The sequence below is a fragment of the Microtus pennsylvanicus genome, chromosome 15, assembly GCF_037038515.1.
Source record: "Microtus pennsylvanicus isolate mMicPen1 chromosome 15, mMicPen1.hap1, whole genome shotgun sequence".
Taxonomy (NCBI): domain Eukaryota; kingdom Metazoa; phylum Chordata; class Mammalia; order Rodentia; family Cricetidae; genus Microtus; species Microtus pennsylvanicus.
Genome location: NC_134593.1, coordinates 16205395 through 16215350, shown reverse-complemented (window position 1 = coordinate 16215350; position 9956 = coordinate 16205395). Strand labels below are relative to the sequence as shown.

Here is a 9956-nt window from a genome sequence, read left to right as displayed (position 1 = left end):
CATTGGTTAAATAAAGAAACTGCCTTGGCCCTGATAGGTTAAAATTTAGATAGGCGGAGTAAACACAACAGAATGCTGGGAGGAAGAGGAAGTGAGCTCAGAGGCCATGCTCCCCTCTCCAGGGCAGACGTGATAAACCTCCGACCCAGGATGGATGTAGGCTAGAATCTTCCCGGTAAGCACACCTTGGGGTGCTACACACCATTTATTAGAAATGGGATAGTCTAGGTGCGAGAGTTAGCCGAGAAGAGGCTAGATATAATGGGCCAAGTAGTGTTTAAAAGAATACAGTTTGTGTGTTGTTATTTCAGGTAAAGCTAGCCAGTGGCGGGAGCTGGGTGGCAGAATGCAACCCGCAGCTCCGTACAACAACTGTGGCTCTGCCACAAACAGGATCTGCGCTGATTTCCTGGGCTCCTGTTACCATGGAAGGCAGTGTGAATGCTTGGGATCTGGACCCACAACCAGAGTCATGTGTAGGTTCAAGAACCAAGCTGCTGTTGGGTCCTTGCCTATCTGAGTAACTTGCAGTGCCATCCAAGGCAATGGTGTCATCCAGGCCCTGAATGCTGGCAGGGGCCATGCCTGAGTCCATGGCCCTGCCACACCCATGATCTCCTTGATACAATGAAGCACAGGCAATATCTCCTAGTGACCCCCATTCATTTCTAACTAATCACACTCCAATTCCATGAACTTCAAGTCATAATTAAACTATTAAGTAAAGCAACACGTAACGCAGACAAGGGAGGCAAAACAGAATTCTGATAAACTATATTAATATACTTCATTTGCACAAAGATTTTAGGGAAGTGTGTGTAAACGTTTTATTTTTCAGAGGGTGAGAGATGTGGACTGGCTCAGAAAGTTCACAAGAGAGTAATACAGCTGGTAGATACTAAGAAATGGATCCCTGTGCTCATGTGCCCAGCGTGAAACAAGGGGATGGTGGAATGATGTGCAGGAAGCATTTACCCTCTTATAGGCTCCCACCTATGAGCTAAATCTCTTGTTGGTCTCCAAGAGAAATAACACTCCACTGTGTTTCCTGCTCTTTCCTGGACTGTTCTTCCATGTCCAGGGGAGCACCAACCAGGTACTTGGTGTGTTTTAACAGTTAGAGGTCCATCTGGTCATAGTAGCCCAAGCCTGTAATCCTAGCACTTGGGGTCAGAGGTAAGTGGACCTCTGTGAGTTTGAGGTAAACCTGGTCTATGAGAATGAGTTCCAAGACAGCTAGGACTGTAACACAGAAAAATCCTGTCTCAAAAAAATCAAAAAAGTTAGAGGTAGTGTGGTCTTCATCTCCATTTCAATTCTTCATTTGTAAACAGACAGTAATGGTATTTTCCAAGGTAGTTATAGCAAAAAAGATAAAGTGTTACCTCTCTGACACTGACATTGTAGTCTTCAGTTTAGACCTACCTCAGTCCTCCAGAGAAAATTACGTACTTCATACCCTGTTGCTCCCCTCACACTTAGCAAGATTCTTTCTTTTCTGTGGTGAGGAGAAGGGACCCTTAATTTGAAATCAGAAAGATCTAGTTCTAAACCATAAACCCTAAAGGTCAAGCCAACAAACTGTAAGAATAATAACCGATAGGGTTGCTATGAAAGTACCAAGATATCAATCAGAGGGACAGATTGGGGAAATGGTCATCCTATCTCTTCAGTCTCGTGTTGAGGCATGTGGAGTCCCACCCTAGAGTCTGCTTCCTCCTCTAGCTCTCTTTTTTATTTCTCTCTGTCTCTTCCTCAGATAAAAACACTGATTCATGGGCTGGAGAGATGGCTCAGAGGTTAAGAGCATTGCCTGCTCTTCCAGAGGTCCTGAGTTCAATTCCCAGCAATCACATGATGGCTCACAACCATCTGTAATGAGGTCTGTTGCCCTCTTCTGGCCTGCAGGCATATACACAGACAGAATATTGTATACATAATAAATAAATAAATAAATAAATAAATAAATAAATAAATATTTAAAAAAACACTGATTCAGAGGAAGAAATGCAGGTTATTTTTTTTTCAAATTTCAGGTAACCATTATTAAAGAGGGATGCTGCTCAAATTTTAATATATGGTGTTATGGACTGGAATAGGATAAAAACTAACAGAATATTATATTTTTAATTTACTTTGTCTGAATCGCATATTGCATATGTTTATTTGCTCATGTACATGTCTATACATGTATATGTCCACTGAGTCTTTCTACAAAACACATCGCCTACTGTGGACTACAGTCATCACTGCCTGTGTGCTCCTGGAAGCTCAGTACCAAGATTACCTTCAACTCAAGTTTCTAGGGACCTTTAACAAGTTGTCCCTAGCTAGAAAAGGTAAGATCCCTTCCTATTCTGTCCTCACACTCCTAACCCACACAGATGCACAGTTGAGGACCTGTCTATCTGTGACATAAGAGTTTAGGCTTTAATTTTACCTCTAGTAAAATAGTGTCATTCTTGAAGAACATCTAGTCATGAAGACAGTTGGCTTAAAGAAGAAACCACAGCCACACAGTTCCTGTGGTAACAGCTCTGCCACTCCCCTGCCTGCTGGGACTAATAAGTCTAAGACTCAAAAATCCAGCTTGCACTAGCTGTGAGCAGCCCCCTGAAAGGATGCATCTTCCTGTTCTCTATCTGCTGCTCTTCCTCCTGAGCTCCAGTGCCAAAGCTGGTGAGTGTTGGGGTCCTTCCCTCTCAAATGTTCAGGGTCAGCTCCTAAAGCATGGAGGTTTAGTCTGCCTGGGGGACTATTAAATGGGTCTCAAGATCTTCTCAGGAGCCCAAGAGTGAAGTCTCTCCTGGGACACACCCTTTCATTCTTTAAAGCCACAGTGGTCTCCAGGAACACAGAAACTTGTGGTGACTGAGTGGGGGTAATCCTAAAGCAAGTGGGAGAAAGAGGGAGGTTCCAGAAAAACAGGTAAATCTTCATCTTTGGGGCTTAAGGCAAAAGATTACCCTGTGATTTTTCTTAAGACCACATGTGCTTCTGGAAGGCAGATGGACTAGGCCAGTGCAGAGTGTGGGAAATCAGAAGTGAAAATTGCCTAAACCTAAGGCAGGATTGGCTTCTGTGCCGTGAGAAAGAAGTGACTGTTTGGAGGAGGGTGAGCTGTGGATGAGAAACGATGATCAAAACACCTGAGAGGAAGACAGGCAGCAATTAGAGCAAGAAGACCGAGGGAACCCTCTCCCGACCTTAACCCCACTGTGCACTCTCTGGAGAGAGCATCTACACCCCGGTTCTCTGTTCTAGGGGAGATCATTGGGGGCACAGAGTGCATACCACACTCTCGCCCCTACATGGCCTATCTGGAAATTGAAACTTCCGAGAACCACCGGTCGGCTTGTAGTGGCTTCCTGATAAGACGAAACTTTGTGATGACTGCTGCCCACTGTGCAGGAAGGTGAGACAGGATGCTATTTCATCCCTAAAAATGAGATAAATCATCAGGGTAGCAACCTGGATCAAACCCAGGTGGGACCTGAAGAGGGATCCCGAACCTAGGCCAACTGACAAGTGAGAGACACAATTAAAGAGACGCCTGAGTCTCAGTCACTAGAAATGCAGCTCCTGTCAGAGGCAACGGAGCTTTCTCCAGACCCTCTGTAACAGAGAAGATACTTATTTGTCAGTAGTTCTCTGGGCCATCTCTCCTTGCCATTTTCAAGAACACTGACAGTCAGTGCCCAGGGTCCAGAGGCGGTCATTTCTAAGGAAGACAGACCAGCATCCACAGGGCACTACTACTCCCAGCTTTCCTTGCAACTCTTGCTGAAGAAGACTGGCCACATAAAAGTTCCCCAAATGGGGAGTGCCACCCCTGACCCCTAAGTCATGTATTTCTTGCTCATTCCCCAGCAATTCCAGGGCACCCAGACCTAGAAAATATGTCTTGCAACAGAAACTGCAATGTAAAAACTCTTTCTCCAAGCCTTTTCTCTCCTGAAGCTGACTTGAGCCCAAGATCTACCTTTAGGCCCAAGTGCAGACATCTCCACAGTGCTCTCCTGGTTACAAAGTTAGCCATCTGAAACCACGAGGAGCCCAGAATGAGGGGATTGTGAGAGCCCCGCATCTCAGTGAGGAATTCCAACCTTTTCTCAAAATGAGTTTATCTCTGAAGCTACCACTGTCTTCTGCTTGTCCTTTCTTTTTGTTGTTGCTGTTGTTGGTTTTATTTGTGTTTTGTTTTTGAGTGTCATGTAGCCCAGGCCAGACTCAAAGCTACTATATAGCTAAGAATGACCTTGAACTTCTAATCCCCCTTGCTCTTTCTCCCACGTGCAGAGATCACAGAACTGCACCACTGTCGGTTTATACAGCGCTGGGCATCAAACCCAGATCTTCATATAGGCTAGGCAAGTGCTCTTCAGCCTCAGCCCCCATCCTTCCTCATAACAGGTCTATAACAGTCCTCCTAGGAGCCCACAACAAAAAAGTAAAAGAAGACACATGGCAGAGGCTTGAGGTTGAAAATCAATTCCCTCATCCAGAATATGATGAGCATTTGAAGCTCAACGACATCATGTTACTGAAGGTAACAAGTTTCTACTTCCATTCCATTCCCTTAGACTTTTCTTTCAGGTCCCCATTGCCCTGAGCTTTCTCTGCTCTGACTCAGGTCAGAACTCCCATCTTATCTCCCACCCCTTGTTCTTGGTATTTTGCCCTTTCCCTCTCTGATTGCCTGTAGCTACCTCCTAGCCCACAGCCCTCACTAAGAGACCCTCAATCTCTTCACAGTTGAAGGAAAAAGCCAACCTAACCCTAGGTGTGGGAACCCTCCCATTCTCAGCTGAGTTCAAGTCCATCACACCTGGCAGGGTGTGCCGGGCAGTTGGCTGGGGCAAAACAAACGTGAATGAACCAGCCTCCGACACACTGCAAGAGGTGAAGATGAGAATTTTGGATCCCCAAAACTGCAATCACTTCCCTGATTTTCACGACGAGCCCCAGCTGTGTGTGGGCAAGAAGATGCGGAATGTATACAAGGTGATCCTTTCACTAGTTTTTTCGAAAACCACTGCCGGGAGCCGGAGTGCTAGAAGGAGGCAGGGCAGAAGATTGTCAGCTACTCTCAGGGTTTAGGGATCGGGGAGTGAGGGAACAAAGTATCCATCTTCTGTCTGCTGTTCAGAGAATATGGGGTGGTGTGAGGAAGGTTTGGTGACTGTCCCAGGAAAGAAAGATGCAGCATCAGGGTCCTGGGTTGACTCTAGACCTAATTGCGACTCTAAGGTGAACTGGGTGGGTAGAAGTAGAGGCATCCATTCATGCGCTTCCTGTCTGTGCCTTCCCCAACAGGGAGACTCTGGAGGACCCCTCCTGTGTGCTGGGATAGCCCAAGGCATTGCATCCTATGTACGTCGGAACGCAAAGCCACCTGCTGTCTTCACTAGAATCTCCCATTACAGGCCCTGGATCAATAAGATCTTGAGGGAGAATTAACTCTGGAGCTTGGACTAACCTGTGGGGAAATCTGGAACTGGAATAGAGCAGGTTTTCTGTGTCATATGCTCTGGCCTGCCTACTACCTGCAGAAGCCTTGCCAACTCCCCAGTCTCCATGAAGGTTCTTAGATGTCTCAGAGGGTTCCTAAAGGGCAATGCACCTCAATAAAGACCCAGATTCTAGACTGCAATGTGTGTTTCGTCTCTCAGCTGCTCTCTTCTTCCTATACACAGAAACCTGATTTGCAGTTTAAATAACTTAAGATTTGGCTTATGGGGATGGATGAGTTTGATGAACAGGCAAAGACAGAAAGATACACAATGAAACAGGCAGAGAGATGGGAAATAACAAGGAAAAAATAGAGTTTTCCTGAAATATCTATCTACCTATCTACCTATATTTATCTTTCTCTCCTCGCTCCCCTCTCTCTCTCCTCTCTCTCTCTCTCTCTCTCTCTCTCTCTCTCTCTCTCTCTCTCTCTCTCTCTCTCTCTCTCTTTCTCTCTCTCTCTCTCTTATTCTGCATCTGTGTGTGTGTGTGTGTGTGTGGTGTATACACATGTGCATACATAGGTGTACATGCCTATGCACATAGAAGCCTGAAGAGAATGTCCTGGGTATTGTTTTATCACTCTCTGACAGAATTTTTGGAGACAAGGTCCTCAGTGAGCCCGAAGCTACACTGGTGGCCAGCAAGTCACAAAGATCCTCCAGTCTCAATAGTGCACAACTGACCACACCCCATTTTTATATAGATGCTAGAGACTCAAACTCCAGTCCTCATACTTTCACAGCATGCTCCCTTAGCCACTGAGCCATCTCCCATTCCCTAGCTTAACTACTAACCCTATACCAGCATTAATTTATATTTAATAATTCAGAATCACTGAGAACATTTTGTATTGCAAACAAGCTATGGGATCTTTAATGTATTTCTGACTTCTCTCCAGTAGGGGCCAGTAGCAACACCATCTACACACCCAATCAAAATGCCTTCAGATACTGAGAGTGAAAGTGCGGATCACTTTCAGTTGAGGATCGCTACTCCCCTGTCTGGTGGTATGGAGAGGGCAGCTAAGGTCAAACAATCTGGAAAAGAGCCCTCTCATCTATAAAGCTCTAACAGGGTACAGGGGGCATTGCCTCTCACTTGTGGCCACAGAACAGATATCAGAAACAAACAAGAAGAAAAACTATCACAAAATCAAATTTTGCAACACCCTTCCATCCACAAAGGTCTCTGCAAAGACCACCAGGACACCGAAGGACTACAGCAGTTCAGTACAAACATTTGCCTACAAGAAGAATAGTTGGAGGAAAGCACATCACAGGATAGGGATACCAACCAGAGCCTGAGGCTGGCAACACCCATTGCTTTTGGGAGCATGGTGAATTCCTTTGGCCAAGCAAATAATTTCCAAGAATGTCTTAAGAAGTAAAAGCAATGGGCTGAAAAGATGGCTCTTCAGTCCTCTGGAAGAGTAGCCAATGCTCTCAACTGCAGATGGGTGGTGGAGAGACATTCATACCCCTCCATCTAGAAATGTTAGTTAGAACAATATAATAAAAGAGCAAGCTCATGATCCCCAGATGAACACCATTCTGAGAGAGAGAGAGAGAGAGAGAGAGAGAGAGAGAGAGAGAGAGAGAGAGAGAGAGAGAGAGAGAGAGAATGAGGCCATGAGTGTCATGCAACCACAAAAACTTGTCAGCAACCATAAAAACAGAGGGAATAATTTCAAATACTCCAGATCGGAACTCTAACTTATCAAGCCACCTCTCTCTCTTATTTTATTTTTGTGCATTCATCTACAAGCATGCATGTGTGTGTAATTTCACATGTGAGACTGCATATGTGTGTACATGTGTTCATGCATGTGTGTGTGTGTGCAAGTGGAAGGCAGAGGCCAACCTCAGTATTGTTCCTAACATGACACTCATCTTGAATTTTTGAGGCAGGGTCTCTCAACTGATCTACAGTCTACTCACCAGTAGATGAGGCTGGCTGGCCAGTCAAGCCCCAGAAATGCTCTAATCTCTCCCTTCCAGCACTGACTGGGCACAAACACTTGCCTCTATACTAGGCTTCTTTTCTTTTATATGAGTTCTGAAGACCAAATTCAAGGCCTTAGGCTTGCACAGAAAGCATTTTGCCAAATGAGTTACCTCCCCAGTGCGTGCGCACACACACACACACACCACACAAGCCACCATCCCAAAGTGTTCTTACCAAGCCACCGAGGTCTGGTTTGCTGTTTCTGATAAACCTTTAGATAAGGGGATAATGACAATTCAACTCAAATCTTTTCTTCAAGTACGGATACAAAGTACCAATGTTTAAATTTTTTTCATCTTGGCCTGGAGAGATGGTTCAATGGTCAAGAACACTTGCTCTTACAGAGGATCCGCGTTTGATTGGAAGCATCAGCATGTGGTCAGCAACCATTTGTAATTGCCATTCCACGGAATCCAATGCCCTCTTCTGACCTCCAGGCACACACACGGTTCACATACATATATGCGGGCAAAACACTCAAAGGCATAAAATAAAATCATTTTAATGTTTTAATTTTAAAATCTTTACAAATAACTGTCAGTTGATCTGAAACAAATTCACTGAGGATATATTTGTTATGTAAAACTTTTAATTAATGTGAATATATAACCAAACTATATTTTATTTTTTATATGAAATGTATTACTATAGTAATATATTGTAACTTTAACTAAATAAATCTACTTGCTAGTGATTGTTCTCAAATATTTGCACTGATAGCTGAGAATACAACTCAGCTAGCAGAATGATTGTCTCTCATGCATGAAGTCCTGAGTTTGACCCCAAGCTCTGTATAAGCAACATGAACTAGGCATGGTGACACTTGCCTGTCATCACAGTACTTAATAGGTAGACAAAAACATCGGAACTTCGGGATCATCCTGAGGTACAAGAGAACTTTTCTCCAAAAACTGACTCATGTCAAAGCGGTCACATTTGGATTTGGATAATAAAAAAGAAATTAACTTTCTCTATTGGCTGTTAACAGGAATTAGTCTTTTAAGATTCTTGGATCAGTAGATTTACGTGTAGTGAATGCAGCATCTAACATACACAAGGACTGAAACCATTTGGAAGTTAAACACCTGAGGAGCACCCTAGACAGTAATAAGCTAGGACCTCAACATGCTGCGGAGAGAATATCTGAATATTCCAAATTTCAGCTGAATGAAGTTAAGTCTCTCTAGTCTCTTTGATGATGATTCTGCTAGGCTTCTATCCCAGATCACCTTGTAAGGCAGAATTAACTGTAGGTCAATAGTCATGGGTTGGTGTACCAATCCCTCCACTTGAGGTCTTGCCTGTTAACAGAAGTTGCCCAGTTCAGGCTCTGTGTCTCCCATTTCCCCCATTACCAGGATTCTTTGCTAGGGTACTCTCTTAGTTTTCATGGAGTTTCCATTGTACTAGGGTGAAACCACTTTTTAATCTTTTTTTTAACTAATTTTTGAAAACATAGTAAATGTTTTGATCATACCTGTGACATTGCATTCTGATTTTTTTTAAAAAAAGATCTATTACATTCTAAGAGACTGGAGCTTTTGCTGAACCTCATAGTCAAATTAATAATACACCTTGAAATCACTAAGACTTAAGACTGCCAGTGTGGTCGAACTGCCCATTTACCCTGCCTTTAAGAGAACAATTTAACAACCAACATTACTTGCCTTGGGTTTTTCTCATGTAATTAACTTTTACAGTCTACATGAATACATAGCTATAATCTCATGCTTTGTTCTCTTCTGTGTTCCGATACAGGTAATGCATTTGTATCATATGCTGAAAGCAGCAAAGACAGAGGTTAAAAGGGAGCTTCTAAAATTAATATCTACCATGAATACTTGGGTACATCTGGGATTAAGATAATTCATCTTCTATGGTATGTCTGTAAAGATTTTTTTCTTAATTAAATCATTTGAAACATGAAGATCCACCTTTAATGCAGATCTTTTGAGGTGGGAAGATCTATCGTTAATCTGGGCCACATTTTCTGGTGGCAGCCTATAAAAAGGACATAGAAGAATCTCTCTCTGTCTCTGTCTCTGTCTCTCTCTCTGGCAAGTACATTTCTTCACTGACATTAGAGTCTACTTCTTTGGGGTGCCAGCATATGCTGAAAACCAGCCGAGACATCCAGCCTCACATACAGAATGACTACTGGACTCTTGGATTTTCCGTTAGTTGACAGTTGTTGGACTAGCCAGACCACAGCCTGTAAGTCACTCTAATAAATCCCTTTTCTATATCCATACATGGATTCATTCTCCTTGTTTCCTGTCCTCTCTGGCGTTGTGGACTGTTGGCTGATTATCCTTGTTTTATGTCTAATATCTACTTATGAGTGAGTACATACCATGAGCATTGAATTATGAGGCAAGCCACTGGTCTTTATCCCTGCATGTGATTCTAGTTACCAGCATGGATCCTTAACCCCCAAC

The 9956-nt window shown here is 43.6% G+C and overlaps 1 protein-coding gene across 1 annotated transcript; it reads left to right on the top strand.

The window, feature by feature from the left end:
• The first annotated feature begins 2611 nt into the window (after positions 1-2611).
• On the top strand, positions 2612-5640 carry LOC142835665 (chymase-like). The gene is made up of 5 exons (XM_075949287.1): positions 2612-2679; positions 3265-3415; positions 4414-4549; positions 4756-5004; positions 5317-5640. Exons 1-5 carry the CDS (start codon positions 2622-2624, stop codon positions 5458-5460), a joined length of 738 nt encoding a protein of 245 aa, XP_075805402.1. The 5' UTR covers positions 2612-2621; the 3' UTR covers positions 5461-5640.
• Positions 5641-9956: the final 4316 nt, after the last annotated feature.

Bases quoted from the DNA above. Each gene is read 5' to 3' on its own strand.
- LOC142835665 (XM_075949287.1), top strand. From the start codon at position 2,622: ATGCATCTTCCTGTTCTCTATCTGCTGCTCTTCCTCCTGAGCTCCAGT. The intron at 3,416-4,413 runs GTGAGACAGGAT...TCCTCATAACAG, and splicing joins GCTGCCCACTGTGCAGGAAG to GTCTATAACAGTCCTCCTAG. The intron at 4,550-4,755 runs GTAACAAGTTTC...ATCTCTTCACAG, and splicing joins ACGACATCATGTTACTGAAG to TTGAAGGAAAAAGCCAACCT.